Genomic DNA, 27351 nt, shown 5'->3' with positions numbered 1-27351 from the left:
ATAATCCAGTTTAAGAAAACATCTCCTAGTGTCTTTATAATCTTTTAAGAAAACATTTATTGAGGACCAGGTGTATGTAAGTGTAAAGATGAAAAACAACTTAAAAGAAACTCAATGGTAAGAATTTGACTAATGTAAGTAAGATACATAAATGGGATAACTACATGTTTATAAGTAGGTAAAGGAAAAAAGAATTTCTAATGTAATTAAATAAAGCATTTCAGAGGGATGGGCAAATTAGGTGGTGTTTGACGATGAGCATGTTTTGATAGAAATTCCGGGTGGGAATGGAAGAACCAAAAGCAGCACATATATAGGGGACAAGGGACAGTACAAATACACTAACATGGAGTTTCTTTCTTTGCAAAGCAGCAGAGTCTCAGGATGCAAATGAAGATTACAATGGGAGTATTAATGGAGAGCTACTGAGGATTTCCCACTTGACTGGAGTTAACTTAGGTCCGCATATATTGATATTTTAACTATAATCAATGTGCTTCAGCAATGTGCATCTAATGCCTAAAGTACTCATTTGTGAAGTCTAGTGCCCAGCATATGTTTAGTTAGCAATAGATGGCATCCATGCTGATGTCACTGTTAGTGCTGAGGGAAAGCTCTCCAGCACTTGGAGCTTTTGGAGCTTACTCCAATAAACTACATGTAAAGGGATTAGAGTTTCATGATTTATCAAAGTAAAGGTTGAAATGGTAAGAAGATGACAGTGAGAATGAAGGATGACAGCATATGACACTCTAATATGCCACTTTGGCCTAAGAATTTATTTTAAGCTGAAGGCACTGAGATAAAGCAGAGATGAGATAAAGCAGATACAAGAAAAGTTCTCTGTCTTCTCCCAGCTCCCTAAAAACAGGACCTAAATTTACAAAGGTGTCCCTTCTTCTTTCTCTACCAGGAAGGACAAAGGCTAACTCCTGGAGACAACTTTAGCTCCTTATCAACTGCAAAGTACCTACTAAATTCTATCTGCATAGTAAACTTAATCTTTCTTTTTCCTGGTCACCTCCACATAACTGACTTTCCCAGAGTACTTTTCTTTCTGTCTTTAACCAAAGCTTGTACTTAAGCCTGAGGTCTAAGCCACTTCTGAGTGGTGGTCTTTTTTTTTTTATCCTGAGTATCTTCCATGTATACATGAGGTATACACGTTAACAGATTTGGTTTTCTCTTGTTATTCTCTTTTATTACAGGGACCTCAGCCAAAGAGGGAGTCAGAACAGTAGAGGGAAAATTGTATTTTCTTTCCCTACACAAGCTAAAACATTTCATGAGGAGGTTATTTTTCAGATATATTAGCCAATAATAAACAATAACAAAAAGCAGTGCTTATTTATTTTTACCTAAGGAATATTATTTTAGAAGAATATTAAGAGACAGGAATAAAAATATAAGATTTCCTAAATTTATACTTTTAAGTATCACTGACACCATAGTGATCAAATCTTTGTGTCAGGCCCTTCTCTATGAAATAGGAATATATCAGGGACTAAAACAGATATAAAAAAATCATTTTGTGAAGTGCTTATATTCTACTGGGGTCCTGGCAAAAGACAAACAAATGTAACACAAAATAAATAAATCATATAGCATGTTTTAAGTGATAAAGGAGAAAAAATTTAAAGAGGAAAGGGTGACAGTGAGTATGGATAATTTAGGGGAGGGCAGAGAAAACAACCACATTCTCAAAAAGGACAGTCAGGAAGACTTGAAGAAAAGGGGACAATTTATTGCTTGATAATTACTTCCATTATTTTTTCTGTAAAATCTAATTCTGAAGAGTTGAGATACTCAAATTACTTCTCTAAGTAGTGACAGATTTCGAAAATACATAGTACATCTAACAAAAAGCATATCTGGTTTAGAGTCTAACTTTGACTCTATATCCTAGACACCTATAGAATATATCTGAAAATGGTGACGACAATATGAGACCAAACTGGTTCTTATAATATGTAGTATCAGTGACTGCAACTCTGCTTATTTGCAACCAGCCCTTAAAACCTAATTGAGTCACCAGGGAGAATACAATAAATAAAATGAATTATATCCCTAAATTACAGTTCCACAAAGAAGTTCAAAGAAAGTCACAATCAATTTAGGAAGAAGAAACGAATAATTTGTTAGCTTTCTTTAATATTAAAGATATGTGAAGTACTGTAAGCAATGAAGAATAAACCTCACAAGCTTACATTATACCTTTATAGAGAAATCATAAGATTATTTGCCACAGAATAACTGTATTCCATTCAGAACCGAATTTCAGAAATTAAGACTTTATTACCATTTTATGTGTGATTGTGTGGTGCTATCATTAGATTTTTAAAGATAATCTTATTTTTTATAAATACCTATTGAAATATTTATGTGTAAATGAAATTATATTGGTAAGTTATTTCGAAAGAATCCTACAGCAGGTAAAGAGTACTGGGCAGGAGAATAGATGGAACACGACGGGTTATGAAGCGGCAATTAACCTTGGTGATGAGTACATAAGGGGTATCATTATATTCTTCCCTCAAAAATCTGTATAAAAAGCTAGAGAAAAGAGGCACATTTTAAAACAGCTAATAATCTTCAGTAACCTCTAATACTAAGCCTCAGAGATGGTATTTTGTAAAGCTGATCTATGGTAACATGTGCCACTGGCCATTTTTGGTGGAAAGGGAAGGCAATAGGACAGTAGCAGTTACTAAAGTCAGCTCTGCTACTGACAGAACTGCACGCCAATTTCACTTTGAATTTTGTGGCAGACTGTTCCTGGCATTCTAATACAATGTTTTCCTGAGTTTTTAATGATCTTCTGAACTAAATTAAATTTACCATTTAATCTCTTCTGAACTAAATTAAATTTACCAATGCTGGGATGCTCATTAAAACTGTTTCTATTTCCTCTTTGGACATTACATAGTATTGCCATAGCAGTCTACAAAGTTGAAAAAATCCTTTATGTGTGTATATTTGGTATGGGAGGTACACTGAATTTTTTTAACCTATGCTGAAGCAGTCCTCACCATAAAATAATATGCACACATATATATATATATATATACATACACGTGCATGTGTGTATGTACATAGTGGAGGAATGAGAAAATGGAACATATATTTAGATTTACAAATAAACTCTTTCTTACTAAATATTAAATTTCTGACTGCCGTGTAAACAGGATTCAAGTTCATAATATTGATGCTTAGAACATGCACTTACCACTTGTCCATTGTGTGGGTTTTTATGAGCATATGGTGGTCCACGGATGTGATTCCACATCTGGCCAGAAGTCATAGCAAAGACTATACACTGAAAAGACAGGGTACAGTGTTATACCATGCAAACTAAGAAATGGGGGAACACTGCAATCTTTAAAAAATGGTCATGAAACTACTTTCAAATACCATGTATATCAGCTCATCTGTTAAAAGCATTTTCATTTACTAATTATGGGACCTTTGGTAAGTAACTTATTCTTCTGCTGGCAGATTTGGTATCTATAAAATGGTGATACCAACTATGCTTAAGACATATATTAATAACCAAATTGGGTAACATATGTAAAGCATCTGGCATGGTGACTGATAATCTCATATGTCCTAACCAGAGGTAAAGCATAGTTAAAAGCATAGATCAAACATGATGCTTTTAGATAGAGCCAGGAATAATTCATAGAAACCACATAACTGCTAGATTCAGCAAGAAAGGCTGTATTTGGAAAACTAATCTTAAAAATCTGAGGCATTACGGAGAGGGTAGAGGAGAGAGTATAAACTGGACGTCAGTCAATCTCTATAACTCAAATGAAAGCATGTTTTGTTTAAATCATCTATGCTTAAATTTATAAACTTGGGCATCTTTAGACTAAAGTGTGTCTTCAGGTTAAAACGCTTCTGAATGTCTCAGAACTTGCCCAGCTCACTGTTTTTGAGCTGCCTGCCTCTGGCAAGTAGCTGAGATGTATCAACAAAGATTCAAGGTCAGACTAAGCAATGTGACTAGGGATCTAAACATGTTAGATCTGCACAATTTCTAAAGCAGGTAAGAGGATACAAAAGGGAAACAGCAGGATGGGGGAAATTATGGAGAGTTTTTAAACCCAGAAAATAAATCCAGATTCTGTTTTATAACTTCCTGGCAACCACTGCATTTCAGAAGAAAATGAAAATGATATAGCAAGATTATAAAGATTAATATGAATCCTTTCCCTATTTTCTTGATAATACTTCTGAATTTAACACAAACTTCTTAAAAGCCAGATTTGACCTCCAGACTTTGCCTAGATTGAGATATTTCTGAAAGCCAAGATTTTACAGAATACTTGCACTTTAAACTTTGAAGGTGCACTAGAATACTAGGCCCAGAGTGACATAGAGAATGATGTACCATCTAAAACATCATAAAAAGTGGGAAATTGTTATGAGAAAAATAAATTATATCTCTTGTTTACAGAAGATCATATCAGTGATTTAAAGAATATATGAAAGTCGAATATCCTGTAGATTATAATATAGTAGTGTGAAAGGCAGAGTATATTTTAAAATCCAGGGAAAGATGTACCTAGTGAATAAACATATTTAAAGTATAAGCAAATGACATTTTTGTTTTTAGTAGACACTCTAAAATTCGAGTTCTGAATTTTTTGAGGATCAAACCCTTGTAGTCACTAAATCAGCACTAAAATTATATATATTTCTGGTTTTACTTTTACCCATCTATATTCCTTCTCTTTTACTGCTTCAATTGATATTCCTAACTGTGGTTGAAAAATACATGATCAAGTCTGTATTTTAGAAGGAGGGTACTAGCCACACTGTGGAGAACAGACTGGGGAAAGTGTAACTTGAGGCACAGACATCAGTTTGGAGGCTGATACACAAAACTGTTTGTGAGACTACAGTGGCCAATTCCATGCCTTGTTCAGTCGCTAAGTCCTGTCCAACTTTTTGCGACCCCATGAACTGTAACACAGCATGTTTCCCTGTCTTTTACTATCTCCCAGAGTTAACTCAAATTCAAGTCCATTGTCATGTCATCCTCTGTCATTCCCTTCTCCTCTTGCCTTCAATCTTTCCCAGCATCAGGGTCTTTTCCAATGAGTCAGTTCTTTCCATAAGGTGGCCAAAGTATTGGAGCTTCAGCATCAGTCCTTCCAATCAATACTCAGGGTTGATTTCCTAGGATTGACTGGTTTAATCTCCTTGCTGGCCAAGGGATGTTTTCCAGCATCACAGTTAAGAAGCATCAATTCTTTGGCAATCAGCTTTCCTTATGGTCCAACTCTCATATCCATACTGACTACTGGGAAAACCATAGCTTTGATTATATGGACCTTTGTTGATGAAGTGGTGAATCTGCTTTTTAGTACACTGTCTAGGTCTGACTCATTGGAAAAGACCCTGATGCTGGGAAAGATTAAGGGCAGGAGGAGAAGGGGACAACAGAGGATGAGATGGCTGGATGGCATCACCGACTCAATGGGTTTGGGTGGACTCCGGGAGTTGATGATGGACAGGGAGGCCTGGCGTGCTCGGTTCATGGGGTCGCAAAGAGTCAGACACAACTGAGCAACTGAACTGAATTGAACTGAACTAGGTTTGTTGGGACTTTTCTTCTAAGAAGCAAGTGTCTTTTAATTTCATGGCTGCACTCACCATTCACAGTGATTTTAGAGCATAGAAAATAAAGTCTGTCACTGTCCTTTTCATCCAAAGTCTGTCCACTTTTCATTCATCTATTTGTCATGAAGTTATGGGACCAGACACCATGATCTTTGTCTTATGAATGTTGAATTTTAAGGAAGCTTTTTCACTCTCCTCTTTCACCTGCATCAAGAGACTCTTTGGTCCTCTTTGCTTTCTGCCATTAGTGATATCATCTGTATATCTGTTATTGATATTTCTCCTGCCATCTTGATTCCAGCTTAAGTCATTACTTAAGCACTGTAATGACTGGCATTTTGTGTGATGTACTGTGCATATAAGTTAAATATGCAAAGTGACAATATACATACAGCCTTGACGTAATCCTTTCCCAATTTGGAACCAGTCCGTTGATCCATATCCAGTTCTAATTATTGCTTCTTGTCTGTATACAGGCTTCTCAGGAGACAGGTCAGGGGGTTTGGTATCCCCATCTCTTTAAGAATTTTCCACAGTTTGTTGTGATCCACACAAAAGCTTTAGTGTAGTCAATGAAGCAGAAGTAGATATTTCCCTGGAATTCCCTTGCTTTCTCTATGATCAAACAAATGCTAGCAATATGATGTCTGGTTCCTCTGCCTTTTCTAAAGCCAGCTGGTACATCTGTAAGTTCTCAGTTCACATAATGCTGAAGTCTAGCATGAAGGATTTTGAGCATTAATTTGCTAGCATGTGAGATGAGTGCAATTGTGTGGTTGTTTGAACATTCTTTGCCATTGCCTTTCTTTGGGATTGGAATGAAAACTAACCTTTTCCAGTCCTGTGGCCACTGATGAGTTTTCCAAATTTGCTGGCATATTGAGTGCAGCAATTTAACACCATCATCTTTTAGGATCTGAAATAGCTCAGCTGGAATTCTACCATCACCTCCACTAGCTTTATTCATAGTGATTCTTCCAAAGACCCACTTGACTTCACACCCCAGGATGTCTGGCTCTAGGTTTGTGACCATAGCATTGCAGTTATCCAGGTCATTATGACCACTTTTATACAGGTCTTTTGTGTATTCTTGCCACATATTCCTAACCTCTTCTGCTTCTGTTAGGTCCTTGCCATTTCTGTCCTTTATCATGCCCATTTCTACATGAAATGTTCCGTTGGTATCTCCATGGATACCATGGAGAACAGTGGTATCAAGGGAACAATTCCATAGTAATGACAGAATTGAGCAATTTAGATAAACGGAAATATTTAAGAGATGGAATCAACAGACTTCATTGATTGATTGACGTGATAGAAAATAGTAAAAAATTAACCTCTGAGTTGCTGATCTGAAGAACAATGTACAGTCAGTAGTGCCACCCAATGAGATAAAGAATAAGGAAGAAGCTTGTGAGGGTAAAAAGGAACAAGGTTACCCAGATTCGGAGTTGAGCTTTTTTAATTATTTTTTTAACAATAGGTCTTTGTTGGTAATTTATGTTAAATGCAGCAGTGTGTACATGTCAATTCTCAATTGCCAGTCTGTCCCTCCCCACAAGCCCTTCTCCCTGGTGACTGTTTCAAACATAAGTTCATTTGTGTCACTTTTTTAAAGATCCTGCATGTAAGTGATACCGTATATTTCTGTTTTCGATTAGTATGATGATGACAGGTCCATCCATGGTGTAGGCAGTGGCTACAGCTACATCTTGTTAATGCCACACCTGCCTAAGATTCCTACGGAGCCAACCTCTTTATATTTAGGTCTATATATGGTTTTCTATGAAGCCTTTCCAGCCTAATTTACTCATTTGACAATTATTCACTGGACAGTAGGAATATAGCAATGAATAAGGTAGAAATAATCCCTACCCTTAGATGAAGATCCTCAGTAAGTGACATGTGCCCTGAGTCATAAAAAATAAGTAGGCATTCCTCCTTCACTCATTCAACATTTATATACCAAGAACTAACTATATATTCAAGAGGGCATCCCTGGTGGCTCAGATGGTAAAGAATATGCCTGCAATGCAGAACACCTGGCTTTGATCCCTAGGTCTGTTTAAGAAGCTGAGAATAAAACAAAGAACAAAAATACAAGGGAGACACTATCTTCATGGAGCTTGCATTCTATAGGGAGAAAATAGTAAAAAAAAAAAAAAAAATTTTAAGTAATTAAATTATATGATGAAAGTGTTAGTTGCTCAGTCTTATCTGACTATTTCCGACCCCACGGACTGTAGCCCGCCAGGCTCCTCTGTTGATGGGATTCTCCAGGCAAGAATACTGGAGTGGGTAGCCATTCCCTTCTCCGGGGGAGTTTTCCTTGACCAAGGGACTAAACCCAAGTCTCCTGCATTGCAGGCAGATTCTTTACCACTTAAGCTACTGCTGCTGCTGCTGCTAAGTCGCTTCAGTCGTGTCCAACTCTGTGCGACCCCACAGACGGAAGCCCACCAGGCTCCCCGGTCCCTGGGATTCTCCAGGCAAGAACACTGGAGTGGGTTGCCATTTCCTTCTCCAATGCATGAAAGTGAAAAGTGAAAGTGAAGTCGCTCAGTCATTTCTGACTCTTAGCAACCCCATGAACTGTAGCCCACCAGGCTCCTCCGTCCATGGAATTTTCCAGGCGAGAGTACTGGAGTGGGGTATCATTGCCTTCTCCGATTTAAGCTTCTAGGGAAATTCAAAATAATTAGAGACAATGAAAACTGAAGAACAGTAGGGAAGGAGAAAAGAAGTCATGAGAGAAGGATTGCAGTACTTATGAGTGGTCAGCAGGGGCCTCTCCAAGACAGTGGAGCTCTCAGCAGACATCTGAAGATGTCTACAAGCCAGGAAAATACTTGGGAAAAGAGGGAAGAGCCAGTGAGCCAGGTTGTGTTGAAGGAGAATATCCGGCGTATTAAGAGACAGTAAAGAAGCCAAGAGGACTGAAGGACAGTTGCTGAGGAGAGGAGAAACGGATAAGGTTGGTGAGTAGTGCAAGGCCAGATCCAGAGCCCCTGGGTTGGAAAATTAACCATATGGTGTGTAAAGGTGGAGGCTGGGATACAGTTCAAATGCTATTGCAAGAAGTGGACTGTGAAATAATTAGACCTTAAAGGTGGTAAGTATGGTGAGAAGTTGTTGGAATCTAGATGTATTTTGCAGCAAGAACCAAGAGGATTTTCTGAGATTAGATGTGGGGTATAGGAGGAAAGAAGTGGTGAGAAAAGACTGAGGTTTTTGACTTGAACAACGGAAAAAATAAAGTTGCTGTTAGCTGAGAAATCAAAGGTGTGGGACAATTAGGTTTGGGGACTGAGGTTAGGAGTCTGTTTTGAGACACCTGGTAGGCTTCCAGGTAGAGATGCAACATGAACAAGTTGGATTTATCAGTCTGGAGTTTACAGGGAGATCTGGCCCCAAGATAAAATTCAGGACTCAATAATAGACAGTATTTCCTGAAGGAGAGCACGGCAACCCACTCCATTTTTCTTACCTAGCTGGAAAATCCCATGGACAGAGAGCCTGGTGGGCTACAGTCCATGGGGTCACAAAGAGTCAGACACAACTGAAGCGACTTAACATACACACAATAGACCGTCTTTAAAGCTGGACACCAATTAAGTAAATATAGATAGACAGGATGAGCAAGATCCAGAAGACCCTCCAAAGTAGGAAGTGAAAGGAGATAACAAATGAATGAGCAAAGATGATTAAGAAGTAGCAGTGAGAGAAGTGTGGCCCCCTGGAACACAAGAAAGTGGTTGTGGACGAAGAGAAAAGGTGTGTAGATACTGACGCAAGACCAGTGATGTGAACTAAACCCAGAACTAATATCTGAATTTATGTCCCTGGAAAATATCTGTGCCCTAGACTAGAGCATTTTCAATGGAACAGTGAGTGAGACAAAAGCCTTATGAGAAAAGAAGGAAACAACGTAGACAATTGTTTCAAAGAGTTTTGCTATAAAAGGGATCAGGTAAACAGGACAGTTTCTGGAAGGGAAAACAGCAATATGTCCCTTCAGGATGAATAAGGAGCTGTGTGCCTTGCTAAGGAGAAAGGTTCAGTAATAAAAGAAAAAATAAGGATGACAGAAAAAGAGGGCAGACTGTCGGTGCACGGTCACTGAATAGCAGAGCAGGAAGGAGACCCAGTACCCAAGCGGGGGTGTTAGTCTCAGAAAAGAGTAGAAATGGTTCAAGTAACAGAGAACAGACTCCAAGAGGCCATGCATAGAATGCGGGGGTGGAAGGAGATCTGGGTTCTTAAACGAGATAAAAACAAACCTTCATTTTCACTGTCTTGTAAGTATGCAGTTGACAGATCACAATAGTTGTAACAGCACCTGTTTCATACTCTAGCATTTTCTTATTACAACAGTTACAGTGGATATCTCAAAACATTTGTTTATACTCTTAACTACTTCAAATCTGTGGTAGTTACTAGATCCACACTAGGTTTGGTGATTTAATGCATTAATAAGGAAAGGTAAAAACTACAGTGTGACAAATGTTACATACACATGAGAAAATGCTCAAATTTTAAAATGAGAAGTTAAAATTAAATAGCAGTAGCTATATTACGTATGCTTTGTTACAGAAGTTTTTAAAAATTCATCTTAATACATGATTTATTCAAGATTCTAAGAAATGGTTCAATAAAACAAAAGCAGGCTTAAACATGGTATACTTGCTTAATCATTTGAAGTAGTGACAGATTTACAGTATTTATAATTACACACAGAGCTGTGGGCACTTCTCACAACATAATAAAATACTAAATAAACTTTGACAGTGCAAAATGGCCTAGGATTATTAAAATTCTATCTCTAAAATAAGTATAAACGGTATTTATTTTTTTACTTTAATAATGGAAATGCCCAGCACTTTACCACTCTAATTTGGAAATTTAAATTTTTATAATTAAACTACAAGTTTACTCTTGTATCTTATTTACTAAAATAAAAAAGGACAAAAATGGACATGATTTAAAGGATATAGCTTAATGAATTCTAACATGCTGCTGCTGCTAAGTCGCTTCAGTTGTGTCCGACTCTGTGTGACCCCATAGATGGCAGCCCACCAGGCTCCCCCGTCCCTGGGATTCTCCAGGCAAGAACACTGGAGTGGGTTGCCATTTCCTTCTCCAATGCATGAAAGTGAAAAAGTGAAAGTGAAGTCGCTCAGTCATGTCCGACTCTTAGCAACCCCATGGACTGCAGCCTACCAGGCTCCTCCGTCCATGGGATTTTCCAGGCAAGAGTACTGGAGTGGGGTGCCATTGCCTTCTCCGATTCTAACATGAATACACCATTATAACTAACACTGAGATCAAGTAGAATACTATTAAAAAACAGTCCACTGGTGCCTTTCCTAATTATTTACCTCCATAGACCTCTGAAGGGGTAAGAAAATTTTCTTGAAAATGCTGCATCATAGAGTATGTGTATACCAGGCTTCAGTGACTTAACTACCCCTTGTATCTCTCCTTAGAACAATGTCTCTCCTGATTCTCTGCCTGGTTTGTTCTTTTTTTTTTTTGGTATGCATATTTCACAGTTTGTTTATATATTCCCCTGTTTATGGACACTATATTGTTTCTTTCAAAGAGGGATATTTGTGAATAAAACTTCTATGAATATTCAAAGACAAGCCTTTGTATGTACACACATTTTCATTTCTTTTTGATAAATAACCAGAAGTGAAACTGAAGAAAGATACCATTTAACATTTCCACCAGTAATATATGAAGACTCACTTTCCTGCATATCTGTCCTAACCTTAATGTCACCTTTCTTTGAAATTTGAGCATATTTAATAGGCTTCTATGGGTAACTACTTTGGTTTTAATTTACATGTTCCAAATGACTAAACTTTAAATGTTTCTTGGGACCATTTCTATATCTTCTTTTATGAAGTGTCTGTTCAAACCATTAACCCATTTCTCTCTGCCTGTTTTTCAAATTCATTTATTTGTTGTTTTTGCTATTGAGCTGTATGAGTTTTTTATTTATTCTGGGTTGATGTTCAGTCACCCAGTCGTGTCCAACTCTTTGCGACCATGGACCACAGTGTGCCAATACCTTATTCTGGGTATTAACCCCTTAACAGATACATGGTTTGCAAATATTTTCTCCCATCCAGATGGTCTCTTCATTTTGTTAATGGTTTCCTTTGCTGTGCAGAAGCTTCATGGTTTGATGCAGATCCCACTTATTTTTGCTTGTTTTGCGTTGGCATTTTATGTCAAATACAAAAATTTATCACCAAGAACATCATCAAAAAGCTTACCACCTATGTTTTCTTCTGGGAGTTTTACAGTTTCAGGTCTTGAATTCAAATCTTTTCTCCATTTTGGGTTAACTTTTTGTGTGTGGCTAAGGTAGGGGTCTGGTTTTATTCATCTGCATGTGGCTGTCCAGTTTCCCAACACCATTTATTGACGAGACTGTCCTTTCCCCAACACCTATTCTTGGCTCCTTTGTCACAAATTAATTGATCACATATGCATGTTTATTTTTGTTCTGTCTATTCAGCTCCATTGATCTGTATGTCTATTTTGTTAAGTCCAGTACCCTTGTATTTTGATTACTACAGTTTTGTAATAAAGTTTGAAATCAGGGTGCCTCCAACTTTGCTTTTAAGACTGCTTTGTCTAGCATCTTCTGTGGATCCATACAGACTTTAGGATTGTTTCTTCTATTTCTGTAAAAAGCGCCTTTGTAATTTTGATAGTAATGCACTGAATTTGTAGACTGCTTTGGGTAGTATAATATTTGGTAGTAAACATTTTAACAATACTAACGCTTCTAATCTATGTGCAAAGTATAACTTTCCCTTTGCTTGTGTCATTTTCAATTTCTTTCATCAGTGTCTTAGTAGTTACTTGTGTACAGGTCTTTAAACTCCTTGGTTAAACTTATTCCTAAGTTATTTCATTCTTTTTGATGACTTGTGAATGAAACTGGTTTTTTAGTTTCACTGATAGTTTGATATTAGTATGTGGAAGTGCCACATTCTTCTGTATACTGATTTTTTTTTATCCTGAAACTTTACTGAATTCATTTATGAATTCTAGGAGTAAGAGTCAGACACAATTGAGCAACTAACACTTTCACCCCTAGAGGAGGAAATGGCTACCCACTCCAGTATTCTTCCCTGGAGAATTCCAGGCCGAGCAGCCTGGTGGGTTGCAAAAAGTCACACAACACTGAGCGACTAACACTTTCACTTTCATATACAGTATTATGTTATCTGAACAAGGACAGTTTTACTTCTTCTTTTCTGATTTGGATGTCCTTTTTCTTGCATAACTGCTCTCATTCGGAGAGCGAATATGTCAAAAGTGCTGAAAGTGGACATCCTGGCTTTCTTCCTGATCTTACAGGAAAAGCTTTCAGCTTTGTACCACTGAAATACCATGTTAGCTGTGGGTTTATCATATAAGGCCTTTATTATGTTGAGGTATGTTTCCTCTATTGAGAAATTTTATGATGAATGGAGAACAGAAGCTGGGGGATTACTCCATGTACTGGATATTCACACTGAGGCTTATTTGTAGCTTTATAATAAGCAAAAAACTCAAGACAAGCACATTCAAATGCAAAAAAAAAAAAAAAAAAGGTAAGATCATCTGAGTAACTTTTAAATGTCTGAGTTTATATAGGCCATTACCTCTCCTCATTAAAGAAAATTAAATGCTATATGTATTAAGAAAAGTATACCCTAATATTAACTCATTTCATTATATTGTTGTCATACTCCCGATATGAACAAAATTATACATTTGGCTATATACAAAAATTACCTATAAACAGACATGAGTGAGTGAGTGAAGTTGCTCAGTCGTGTCCGACTCTCTGCGACCCCATGGACTGTAGCCTACCAGGCTCCTCTGCCCGTGGGATTTTACAGGCAAGAATACTGGAGTGGGTTGCCATTTCCTTCTCCAGGAGATCTTCCCGACCTAGGGATTGAAGCCGGGTCTTCTGCATTGTAGGCAGACGCTTTACTGTCTGAGCCACCAGGGAAGTCCATAAACTGACATACCTATCTTCAAATGGCCAAATGATTCAACTACCTAATGGGAAAAGCTGTTTGTTAGAAGTTACTTCACTGGAAACAAATATTATCAGCAATTATTTGCTTCACACTTATAAATATGCCACAGAGATAATACCTGTATGACATTACAAAGTATTAATGCATAACTTTATTCAAGAAAAATTTGAAAGAAAAAGGAGCTTATTCCACTCTGAAGTCAGAGATGCCCTGTAGTTCAGAATGCTCACAAAAAACACATTTCTACTGATATACCATAATGTGTAGATGCCAAAGAAACTTTCATAAATTGTGAAAATTATGTAGTAATAAATATATTAATCTGGAGCTTACATTTTTCATAGAACATAATTAAACCAATATAATGTGTTTGAGACAGAAGAAATATTATGGCATATGAATCATCCTACAATGCAGAGCAATGGTGTTAAAAGGCAGAGAACAGCTTCTATCCTACTGAGATTTACTGTGATAATAAGGCTTGGGTTATTAGATCTTTTTAAATGATGTTTTTATCTTTCACGGTTTTAATTGTGGATTTTTAGGAGGCTTTTATTTGTGTTTGAAATGGATGCAACTACTCATCACATTCATATTCTTGGTTTGAAATGACAGTCATCTATCAGGAGCATTAGCCTGCCATAGGCGAAGGCAATGGCAACCCACTACTACTCTTGCCTGGAAATTCCCACGGACAGAGGAATCTGGTAGGCTGCGGTTCATGGGGTTGCGACAATAGCCTGCCACAGGAGAAGGCAATGGCAACCCACTCTACTACTCTTGCCTGAAAAATCCCATGGATGGAGGAATCTGGTAGGCTGCGGTCCATGGGGTCGCGACGAATCTGACACAGCTGAGCGACTTCACTTTCACTTTTCTGTGTTGGAGAAGGAAATGGCAACCCACTCCAGTGTTCTTGCCTGGAGAATCCAAGGGACGGGGGAGCCTCGTGGGCTGCCGTCTATGGGGTCGCACAGAGTTGGACACAACTGAAGCGCCTTAGCAGCAGCAGCTTGCCATAAAGCTCTGCATTAAGGGCTACAAAACATAACATTTTATACAACCATTCTACTTTAAACTCATCATGAAACAGGTACTCTGTAGGTTTTTTTTTTATTTTATTTTTAAACTTTACATAATTGTATTAGTTTTGCCAAATATCAAAATGAATCCGCCACAGGTATACATGTGTAGGTTTTTGATTATCCTCCATCTTAAGGGGGTTGACGAAGTTTGGAAAGCAGAGTGAAACCAAACCAGAACCAATGCTTTATTTAGCTCCAAAAAGAACCAACAGTACCTTTATGTCAACAAGCATTTTTCCCCCTAGGAAGCATAAGACCAAGAACAACTTATGACTATTCCTTCACCTATTTTTTTCTTTAAAGCTCAAAACCAGGAAGCTATAATATCTATGTATGTTTCAACATCTGCATATATTACTTCCTCTATGCCAGGAAATTGCAAGCTTTGTCTCTATCCTATACCTTAAAGCACTATTAATAGATTTCTCTCCCCAGCATATACTTGATTCTTAATCCCATGACTCATATACAATAATATGAAATAATAATGAAAAAGAAAAAAAAAATTACCAGCCCTAGAACACAGTCCGCTCAGAACTAAGGACTCAGAGGTACTCTGGCATCTGTTCAAAGGTAAGACACAACTGCTACTTGTATGTATGCTGCTGCTTCAGCTGCTAAGTCGCTTCAGTCGTGTCTGACTCTGTGACCCCAGAGACGGCAGCCCACCAGGCTCCCCTGTCCCTGGGATTCTCCAGGCAAGAACACTGGAGTGGGTTGCCATTTCCTTCTCCAACACAGAAAAGTGAAAGTGAAGTTGCTCAGTCATGTCCAACTCTTCTCGACCCCATGGACTGCAGCCCACCATGCTCCTCCGTCCATGAGATTTTCCAGGCAAGAGGACTGGAGTGGGGTGCCATCACCTTCTCCAACCTGTATGTATAGTCGTTCTTTACTATGAAGTGAGCATGTCCATAGAAATTCTCCACCAAACTGTTTTTTCATTATTTTCCTTGTGCATACAGTTTTTACATTACAAAAATGCTGTGCTGTTGTACAGAGTTCACTACTTTTTTTAAGAACTTCATTTTACTGTGCAAGCCAAGGATTTCAGCATTTCTGCAAATCAGATAACAGTATTTTGCCAAGAATTATTTCAAAATACATCATTTCCAAAGAAGAACGAGATATTGGTTGGTTGTTTTAAATAAACAAATGTCTAGCAATCTGAGTAAATGATTCAGTATTTTGGATGGCCTCTTAACTTTGTAAGGATATCCCAAAAATTGGATTTAAAAGGACTGGAATTGGGCAAATCCAGTTTTTCATGTAAAATAGTTTTTCATTAAAAAGAATCAAGTTTGGTGGTGGTAATGGTGACAGAAAATGGTAACGGAGATTTAAATTATTTCTGCCCTCACTGTTTAAGCTTCATAAGCCATCAGCAGATGAGGAAAAATTTTAAAAAAGACAAATCTGTTGAATTCAACATTTTATATTCAGAGTTTTCCAGCATATTGTTTGAAAACATGTCTGTTTTCTGCAGCCTGTTATGGCTTCTGAAAGGCTGCCATTCGGGAGTAGACATACCTGCCAAGATTTCCTTCTCAAGTATGTGCCTATGAATGTTAGAGCATCTTCTGTTATGCCAAGCTCATTAGCTTTCAAGGATTCAAAGGAAAAAAATCTGTATGATGTGGCAGAGGGTGTGAGAGAATTGACCATTTAAGTACTAACATTTAGTTGCCATATAAATGTTCTTAGACATTTATTTAGAGTTGTAATGACTCACTGCATCCACTGGATTAAACATCCAGCATATGAGGCACATGCCAGATTTAGAGAACCCAACACTGTGAAAGGGCTTCCTTGGTAGCTCAACTGGTAAAGAATCCGCCTGCAATGCAGGAGACCCTGGTTGGATTCCTGGGTCAGGAAGATCCCCTGGAGGAGGGCATGGCAGCCTACTCCAGTATTCTTGCCTGGAGGATTCCCATGGACAGATGAGCCTGGCAGGGTACAGTCCATGGGGTCGCAAAGAGTTGCACATGACTGAGCAACTAAGCACAGCACAGCACTGTGAGAAGTACCAAGTCTTAAGTTAGATGTACACAGAATCCTATCCCAGGTGTGAGGTTCTGCAAATTGAGTTTACTGAATCTGTTTCCTTGTCTGTAAAATGATGATAATAGAAATTCCTTTTCATAGTCATTATAAAGAATAAGCATAAGAAACATAACCCCCAAAGAAGGAAGAGGTGCTGTAATGTCCATTATTACTTACAGTAATAACTCTACGTCTCTTGTTGAGGAGTGAAAGTTAGTCACTTAGTTGTATCCGACTCTTTTGTGACCCCATGGACTGTAGCCCACCAGGCTCATCCATGGAATTCTCCAGGCAAGAATACTGGAGTGGGTTGCCATTTCCTTCTCCGGGAGATCTTCCCAACCCAGAGACCGAACCTGGGTCTCCCGCATTGCAGGCGGACCCTTTACTGACTGAGCTGCCAGGGAGGCCACCTCCTCTTGAGAAGGGAGAACAGTGTATGCAGGTGTATCATCTGGGTCTACTTCAGGCACATGGTTACATCAGAAGCAGACTTAGTTTTTCAGGAGACTGAAACAGTGACAAAATTTGGTATAATAATGCTGAAATACTAAAGGAATTTTAACCTTCCAATAACACTTTGAAAGAAGGGGTGTATTTTTTTTTCACCAAGACAATGGGTGGCTTAACTGAATGAAGCAACCTGAAAACCAGACTAAGCAACGTCCAAAACACTTTCAAACTTAATGACCACGGTGACTGAGATCACCCACTGGATCCAGTTACAGTAACTGGAGTATAACTAATAAATCTCTTTAACTCGGTTATCAAAAACTGAGAAAATATTAAGAAACTTTCCTTGAAAAATCTTCCTTACGCTAAAAAAATCCAAACCTCAAAATCTTATTTCTCTGTCTACCACAAAGCCATAGAGGATCTGCTTGAATTTCAAGACATTAGCTATTATTGCACATGATGGGTGCTTTAAGGTGAGTTGACTGGGATGCTCACTTATCAGTCTGTCCTACTGTATCATAAACACCACTGTTTGCTGAAAAATGGAAGGATGGAGGGCTACTGCACGAAGGTAAAACCAACAAACTGACATTTAGCTGTAAATATATATATATATATATGTATACATATACATATTAAATAGCTTCATGTTTTATATTGTTTATAAATGTTTTATACATCTTTTGTTACTTTTAAGTATCATTATTTTCTTCTTCCTTTGGGAACGAGATTTTAATCATCTAAATTGTTTACTGTGTAAAAATCCTAATGATTATTGGAGACCTTGAATTCAGAACTGTTCAACTCTAGTATTAATTTTATTTTACTCTGTAAATTGTGATAAAATTTTCATGTAGACAGTCATATAGGCAAATCACAAATTACGTAAATAGTAACATCTCTTTCTTTACAGTTTTTTATTCCCTGTATTTCTTTCTCCATTCTTATGCTTTGACCAAGACCACAAGTAAAATGATGAAGAGCAGATGACTGTAGGCATCATTACTAAGATACTTGCTAGAGATCTTAAGATACTCTTAACCTAAAAAACATAAATGATGTCACACACTCTAGTAAGCCTATAATGACTTTTCAGTACTCAAGATTAGGTGTCCTTCCTATATAGTATGTAATCCTCTAATCCTGTGTGCTTACTTCCACCACAGCATGCAGAATGTTACATGATTTATCTCTTGATTAGTTTGATTAGTATCCCTGTGATGAATTACGATCAGGTGGGGTTTATGTCTTACCTTTATATCTCTGGTACCTAATAATTATCAGGCACATAGTAGAGACAAAAGCAAAGAGTTGCTAGGGAAAAAATAGCTGAATGAGTACATTTCCAAGTGCTTCAGACTCTAACAGTCTGTAAGTATTTTTAGTGCAATTAGTAAAAATACACGAATCCCTAGTGTATTTCTAAATGTATTACCATACATTTATCTAGCACTTGTGATATGCCAAGTACACATGGAAAGACATTACATTTTAGTTGTGAAAACTGAAGGAAGAGAGCACAAGCTACATTAATGGTGAACTTAAGTTACATCACCTAAGTCCTAAAAGTTAATTCTTCTCATCCAGACTTGATTTTCATTACAGTTATAATCTGGATCACTTTGTTAATATTACACAACTTGGACCATTACCCAAAGAAATAGGGTAAATGTGTTAACATACCAGAGACACCATGGCCCAACCAGTCTTGTTATAGATGAACTCCAAGTTGTTCCTTCTTAAATAGAGCAAACCACCCACAAGTGACACCAACAAAGCCAAAGCAATGGTGCCAGAGTAGTTGGGAGGCCTGAAGACACGAATCTGCAACAACACAATGAAAATGTTTTAAAGTTCAAGAAAAATATTCATTTTTTCCTCTGATATTCTCGTCCTTCTGATCTTTAACACATGTAATTCAGAAAGGTACCACCTTACTTTTCATACCAGGCACTAACATTCCTTTTGTTCTTTATGAGTCAAAAATATATGCCCTAAAGCATCATGGCTATGTAACAAAATGTGCTCTTCTGGTGCTTTTAGGTGAATACAGTTAAATATATGCAAAACCTACTTACATTCAACCCAGAGCTGTTCTGGTTCATGATGATGAACCAGATAATGATGATGATCCCGAACACGGGATCATCTGGTAAAAAGGAGAGGTGAGATGGAGGGACTACTACTTGTATTATTTCAAATTGGAATTTTTTAAGACATTTTCTTTTAAACAACTTTACTGAGCTTTAATCCATATACCATACAATCTACCTACTGAAAGTGTACAATCCAGTGATATATTTTTTTAAGCATATTCAGATAGGTGCAGCCATCACCACAGTCAGTATCAGAACATTTGAATCACTTCAAAAGGAAATCCCATTCCCTTTTGGCATCCACTCCCTTATTCCTCTCACCCTGCAGCCTTAAGCAACCACCAATCAATCTACTTTCTGACTCCATACATTCATTCTGCAATTTCATATAACATGTAGTCTTTTGTAACTGGCTTCTTTCACTCAGTATGACCTTCTCAAGGCTCACCCTTGTTGTAAAATGTGCCGCTGCTTCATTCCTTTTCATGGCTAGTATTTCCTTGTGTGGATATCACACTTTGCTTATCCATTAGCCAAATAATCAGTTGGATATTTGCGTTGTTTGCACCTTATGGCTCTTATGAATAATGCTGCTGTAAACATTTTGCACAAGTTTTTGTGTAGTGTATGTTTTCTTTTCTCTTACATATGTATACCTAGGAGTAGAATTTCTGGGTCACATAGAAACTATGCTTAATGGTTTGAAGAACTGTCAAACTGTTTACCAAAGTGGTTGCACTATTTTGCATTCCCACAAGTGGTATATGAGGATTCCTATTTCCCCGACTTACTTTACAAGGTGAGATACTTTACAAGAACAAGGAAGCCAGCATGAAGGGGCTCCCACTAATTATATTTAGAACAATTTTGGTACCAAAATATTTAAGCATAGTACTAACAATCACTGGAGGGAAAAAACAATATAAGATTGTGTACCAATGAATGAATGAAATACAAAGAGGAGAGGAGAACTCTTGCTTACAGTAAAATGCCAAGGATCAATCTGAAATATGGACAAAGTGCTAGAACTGGAACATCATCATTCTGCAACCAGCATGATGAAATCTGGATCAAGGAAGAGTCATCAATGGATACTAAATACTGACAAAATTTTGATGAGGAGTAGGATATCTGCATGATCCTAAATGTCTCCACATAGGGAGCTTACGATTTAGGAAGGACAGGGTAGGTCAACTGACAAAACTAGACTATGGACAGAAGCTCAATATATTAATGTGCGTCTGTGAACACAATAACTGTACGGTCCTGTATTTCTTAGGAAAGACAATTCACTTTAAAAGGATTCAGAAAAAAATGTGTGTGGGTATGTAAGTATATGTGTAGACAGGGTGAGGGATGGTAAGAGAGTAAGAATGCCAAAGCAAAAGCCATAAAAAGTTAAGAGTATGTGAATCCTGATATAGGGTATACATTGAGACTACACTTTTTTCATTTGTGGAACTACTTAAAGTTTGAAATTATTTCCAAATATGTATTTTCTTTTTACAAATGTGGATCTGTCAACAACATATAAGTGTGATAAATAGGTTAGAATTATTTCTGATTAAAACTGAGTATTTCTTAAAAAAGAACTAGTAGTACTTTCCAATGTTACATTTAATATTTTGTACCAAACAAATGATACATTGTAGAACTGAATATCTGCCTAACTATTTCCACCAAAAAAGAGGTAGTCACCAAAATATCATTAATACCTATATTATTTTATGTACAATGATAGTATGAGAGACATCTATCTCAAATGAGAAATATGCTTACACAAAATTAATATCCCTGTATTATATCTAAGGGAAGTGTAATTTTTAAATAGCTGGTTAGAACTGCTCACTGTAAAAACTTCTAGTGACATTAAGGAACAAAATAGCCATAGCCCTCCACAAAGACATTAACTACCATCAACATTGTACATATCTCAGTAATATTTTGCTTTTCTAAATCAACTATAAATACTGTTTTTCTATCCTACTTTTTCACTTGTTATCCTTTGAGCTTCTTTCTATGTCAAATAATGTTGCACACCACTGTTTGTCTAGACTGTACACATTTAATTCAATTCTCATTTTTAGATATCTGATTCCTGAGTGATTTTCTTCTATTACAATGTGTAAATTTTTCCCCCATAGTTAATGGTTGGGGGAGAAGGGAAGGAAGGAAAGAATTATACTGTTAGAATTTATAGTCCTAAGAACAGCATATGTCAGTGACATTTTCTCATATGGCTCATGAAAAGTGGGTATTATCCTATTGTTATTTGCCCAAAGGATAGATAAAAATTATACACCTGTTTTTTTAATTAGAGTATCTTTGATTATTAAGACCACTGAGCAATATTCAGTATATTTTTTAGCCTCAGAAATTACTTTGTGCCTAACATGTATTCTTTAATGGTTCATTGATATTTTAAAAACCATTATTCTAAAAACCATTTAAATTCACCTAACTCAAAGTTCAGCTTACAGCTATCATATGCAGTTTTCCTAAAGCAGGAGAAAATGAAAAAAATCCTGTGGCCTTATTATAATGTTATACCAAACCAAGCTAATTAGCCTATTATTAAAACTGTGGGGAATAAAAACATACATGAACATCCGTTCTGTCAGCAATCCACTTTGCTAGTTGTTCAGCGCCAAATCCAATTCTTTGAAGGTCAAAAGTATCAGCTCTCTTGGGTCTGCCTTTTGGAGGAAAATGCATGAACGTAGGAGCGGAGTTAATGTTGAGCTGTAAAACATGAGATAAAAAGACTAAATCTAATATCCCAGCTTTTTTTCCTGCATGAATTTTGGAAAGACAGCATTTATTATGAAAAATCCAAGGGGATTTCCAGAGCTTAACTACTGTTTTTATTCATCTTGATATACTGCTGAATAGAAAAGAACTTATGAATTAGGCCAAGTTCACTGAACCTTAACATTTCACATACATCATTCATATTCTCAGCTATATCCATCTATTTCATTGCTCATTTCCTTCTTTATTTTCTAGAATTCTACAACTAAAGAATGAAATGATTCAAAGTGCAAAATAGAACTACTGTAGTTTGGGGGTACACGGATGATTTTCAGTTCTTAAGCAGTTGTTAAAGAAAAAGGTTGGCATTTGATGAAAGATATAAATATATTATGTAATTAATTTTGAGTATATTGACTTCTCTATTAATTTTAAAAACTTTTTCTGTTCACCTCCTCTGTTATTTCAACTGTCTTAAAATGGTTACATCTCATTAATTATTTTCTAAAGGCAAGCTTCATTTGAAAAGTATATTGAATATACACCACCCTAGTATAAATGGTGTTTATTAATAACAACCTAAAAAAAAAATGAGGTTAATTTGCATTGGGGAGTAAACTGCAAAGCACAGATACAGATTAAATTCTTGCTGCCCAAGAATTATAAAAAATGATTCAAATGAAAGGCAAGGAGCTTTTTGGCCCTGGCTTCTAATATACAGTTCAACATTCCCCAACAATAAAAATAAAAAAATTCAAGTAACAACAAACATTAGATCACGGTTCAAGGTAAAGATACAGCAGTACCAGCGGGGGCGTACATGTTATGGACATTTAGTAATTTTTACTAAATTGAACAAAAACACAGTCACCAATTCCTTTCTCCCACTCCACACTTTGTTTGTGTGCGTTTTCCTGATAGGTGCACACGAGACAGTTACAGCCAACATGACTGCTAGTGCACAGCTCCCTCTAACACATCACTGACTTGCTGGTCTGTTGTCAAACACTTAGCCTCAGCCATCACACAGGAGTCACATATAGTTTACTTTCTGAACAAGTCCCTAACAAGCCCAGGACTATCAAATTTCTACATGACATCATTTAACCTTATATACCCCTCTTAAAGCTCAACATTCAGAAAACTAAGATCATGGCATCTGGTCCCATCACTTCATGGGAAATAGATGTGGAAACAGTGTCAGACTTTATTTTGGGGGGCTCCAAAATCACTGCAGATGGTGATTGCAGCCATGAAATTAAAAGACGCTTTACTCCTTGGAAGGAAAGTTATGACCAACCTAGAGAGCATATTCAAAAGCAGAGACGTTACTTTGCCAACAAAGGTCCATCTAGTCAAGGCTATGGTTTTCCAGTGGTCATGTATGGATGTGAGAGTTGGACTGTGAAGCAAGCTGAGTGCCGAAGAATTGATGCTTTTGAACTGTGGTGTTGGAGAAGACTCTTGAGAGCCCCTTGGACTGCAAGGAGACCCAACCAGTCCATCCTAAAGGAGATCAGTCCCTGGTGTTCACTGGAAGGACTGATGCTCAAGCTGAAACTCCAATACTTTGATGCGAAGAGCTGACTCACTGGAAAAGACTCTGATGCTGGGAGGGATTGGGGGCAGGAGGAGAAAGGGACGACAGAGGATGAGATGGCTGGATGGCATCACTGACTCGATGGACATGAGTTTGGGTAAACTCCGGGAGTTGGTGATGGACAGGGTGGCCTGGCATGCTGCGATTCATGGGGTCGCAAAGAGTCGGACATGACTGAGAAACTGAACTGAACTCCCCCCTTAAATGATGTCATAAGGATGAGATGCTAATCCAAAAGGACTCATGTCCTACTTCTTATAAGGATTCCAGTCCTATTGAAATTTGTCAAGATTATATCATCATCACTGCTAACATTGAGTCTTTATATTCCAGGGACACTTCTAAGTGGTTCATGTGTTTTCTTTCATTTAGCTTCACAACAATCACAGAGAAATATATCATTTTTATTTGTTTCGTACATGAAGACATTAAGGTATAGAGAGGTTACGTCCCTTGTCCAAGAATACAAAGTTAATATATGGAGATGATAAAATATGTAAATAAAATCTGAGCTCAACTGTCTGGCTCCCTGACCCCTGCTGTTAACCTACAGTTATTAACTTTTTGTGTTTATCAGTACTTGATCATGCCTTTCAAATGTACAACTCATTGCAGTACCCAGCATGGATTAGTTTGGGTATCCTTGTCCCTTTTTTTTTTTCTTACACTGTCTGACCCAGTTCTTTACCAGGTCATGGAAAAGCATTTAGACTCAAGCTAATTTTAAGTGGACCGTTAGTGAATATTTTTGCTTGCTTGCTTTCAGACTGGTAATTCATTCTTCTTTGCTGATTTCTAGTTTCATCCTTATGACATCATTTAACCTTAATTAATCCTCTTAAAGGGCTTCCCTTGTGGCTCAGCTGGTAAAAAATCCACCTTCAATGCAGAAGACCTGGGTTTGATCCCTGGGTTGGGAAGATCCCCTGGAGGAGGGAACGGCTACCCACTCCAGGATTCTGGCCTGGAGAATTCCACGGACTGTATGGTCCATGGGGTCGCAAAGAGTCGGACATGACAGAAACTTTCACTCACACTCACCCCCGCTTAAAGACCTTTTATCCCCCTAAAACAGCTTAAAGGTTAAGTAAAACTTCATTGTTGCTATTCAGTTGCTAAGTCGTACCCGACTCTTTTGCAACCCTGTGGATTGTAGCCCACCAGGCCCTTCTGTCCATGGGATTCTCCAGGCAAAAATACTGGAGTGAGTTGCCACTCATCCTCCAGTGAATCTTCCTGACCTAGGGACTGAATATTTGTCTCCTATATTGCTGGTAGATTCTTTACCATCAAGCTACCAGGGAAGCCCCATGTAAAACTTACCTTGAATCTTATACAAAATTTCACAAATTTATGCAAAATACCACCCAAAGCACATACAATTAAATATCAAAATAAAGTTAATGGGTCGCACAGAGTCAGACATGACTGAAGCGACTTAGCAGCAGCATATAAACTGCCACTGTATGATGGGAAAAAAAAACATATTTCTTCTATGATGGAAAAGCTAAAATGTGTTTATTCACTAATGGCAAAAACTGTACTGATTAAAATAATTACACTTAATATTATCTTCATCATACCACAGAATTTAGTAACTACTCATTGGAATCACTGAACTGTGTTTTTACCTGGCACACAAAGACGTTATCAACCATAACCAACTCCGATAAATACGCTATTGAAACAAAATATAACTCTCTTACCTGTTGAAAAATGTCTGTTCCCTCATCATAGTCCACTTTACTGAAGAAGAGTTTGTTACAAAAGGCAGATGAATAGCGCCAGGAGTTAGCCAGTATTTGATATTCTTCGTTAGCTAGTCTGATAAGGATAATGGCACAGAGTGGAAACATTATCAGTATTCAAACGTCAACAAAGCTATTAATAAAACAGGAATTCTGGGGCAAGAGTTACCCTGGCTTTAGTAAGGACTACAAGCTAAGAGTAGATTTTATATTTTAAATGGCTGTGGGGGAAAAAAAAAAAAAAAGAATATCCCATGACACATAAAAATTATCTAAAATTCAAATTTTTATCATTCATGAATAAAGGTTTCCTGCAACACAGACACACTGATTCATTTACTTATTGCTGCGGCTGCTACTAAGCTACATAAGGGCAGAGTTGAGGAGTTCTAGTAGAAAGTGTGAGGGCAAAAAGCTCATCCTGGCCCTTTGCATAAGAAGCATGACAACTCTTGTTCTAGGGGATAAAATCATTTTGTGCCACTTCCTACATATATATAACTTAAATTTTCTAATGATTTTTTGTAAAAAGCACAGAGCCGTTTTTAAGAATTTTGCAATTCACTTTAACAGAGAAATAAACATCATGGATATGTTTTAAAACTGTAAATATCAGTTATGCTCCACCTTTATGTATTTCATCTATCTAAAAATGCATTTACGTTTGCACCTAAAAGTAAGCAAAGATTTGAGTAGCTAAACCAAATGCCACAAACAAGCCCTCCTCTAAGAGCATATTTACTCTTATTTTGAATTCATTTGTATTGGACATTTTCTTGATACGCCAGATACAGAAGCTCTATTTTTTGACGTAGACATGGAGGAGAAATAAGGAAAGGCTGGTTGCAAAAGGATGTACGCACAGTCATGGAAAATGAAGCAACAGTGATTGCTAAAACTTAAAAAAAGGAGAGGGAGCTTCTTCCATGTAGTTGACTCTTCACAGGAGATATGGTGAGTCCCTCCCCCAAAGAAGTATAGATAGAAAAAGGTCTAATCCTACAATCACAAAAAAACTTGGAAAGGAGTCAGCAGCAGATAAAGAGATTTCAAGGAATATCTGGAAAACATAAGGCTAGTGGAAAAGTTTTGATGGACAAAATTACAATCTCCAAGAAGACAGCAGTGCAGAAGAACCTAGGAAAATACTGGATAAGAAGCACAAAGCTGCTGGGTTGGAGGTTTCGTCTTGCCAACAAGCCAGCCTGTTACTGTCTCGGGTGCTGGCAGAAGCCACAAGACTCAGGGTCAGAGACCTAGAGGACTTTATTCTTCTTGTTTGTATCCCTGTGCCCCCAAGTTCACGGGATGACACAAAAGGCCCTTCCTGGATGTCCACACACACAGCTGACTGGGTTACAGGACTGTGCTACCGAGTTTGGGGACTACTGTTTTTCTAGTACATAATGACCAACTCCGTGCTTTGGGGAAAGACATAATGCCACTCCTTAAGGCTTGTCATTGCAAACACAATCCTTTGCTTTCTTGGCGTGCCCAGCAAGAACAGGCGGGATGATCACAGCCCATGGTTGACTGCTTTTCCCAACAGTAGTCATAAAAAAATAGCAATGCCATATAAAAAAGAGCAAATAAACTGAGAGGGCACTTTAAAGAGGAAGTATGATTTCTCAAATTAAATACGGAGTTAAATAAAATTCACAGAACAAAAAGGACACGGGTAGACTATATTGGGGGCAGGAAGGAGAAAGGGACCTAGATATTTAATCCAATAAATCCAACGTTCAAACAGAAAGAACTCCAGAAAGAGAAGAGACAAAGGAAGTATTTCTGGAAACATAATACAATTAAAGGGACTAAGTATTCAAATTAAATTACTTGCCAGATTCTGAATAAGTGGAATAAGACCAACATGTTGTGATACTTTAG

The 27351-nt window shown here is 37.5% G+C and overlaps 1 protein-coding gene across 3 annotated transcripts in view; it reads right to left on the bottom strand.

Annotated features, from left to right (window-relative positions):
- The window catches only part of TUSC3 (tumor suppressor candidate 3), a 213558-nt gene that overhangs the window by 82315 nt on the left and 103892 nt on the right, over nt 1-27351 (bottom strand). For 2 of the 3 annotated variants that reach the window (XM_010838842.1, XM_010838841.1), the window contains exons 3-6: nt 25423-25540; nt 21967-22107; nt 18953-19093; nt 3227-3316 (exon numbers count right to left, since the gene is read on the bottom strand). In XM_010838842.1, coding sequence (XP_010837144.1) covers nt 3227-3316; nt 18953-19093; nt 21967-22107; nt 25423-25540 — 490 coding nt within the window. The remainder of the gene's footprint in view (nt 1-3226; nt 3317-18952; nt 19094-21966; nt 22108-25422; nt 25541-27351) is intronic. The other variant, XM_010838843.1, reaches the window with a different exon arrangement.

This window comes from Bison bison, unplaced genomic scaffold (genome assembly GCF_000754665.1).
Source record: "Bison bison bison isolate TAMUID 2011002044 unplaced genomic scaffold, Bison_UMD1.0 scf7180017864105, whole genome shotgun sequence".
NCBI lineage: Eukaryota > Metazoa > Chordata > Mammalia > Artiodactyla > Bovidae > Bison > Bison bison.
The sequence above is the reverse complement of the archived record's forward strand: the minus strand, read 5'-3'. Positions and strand labels throughout refer to the sequence as shown.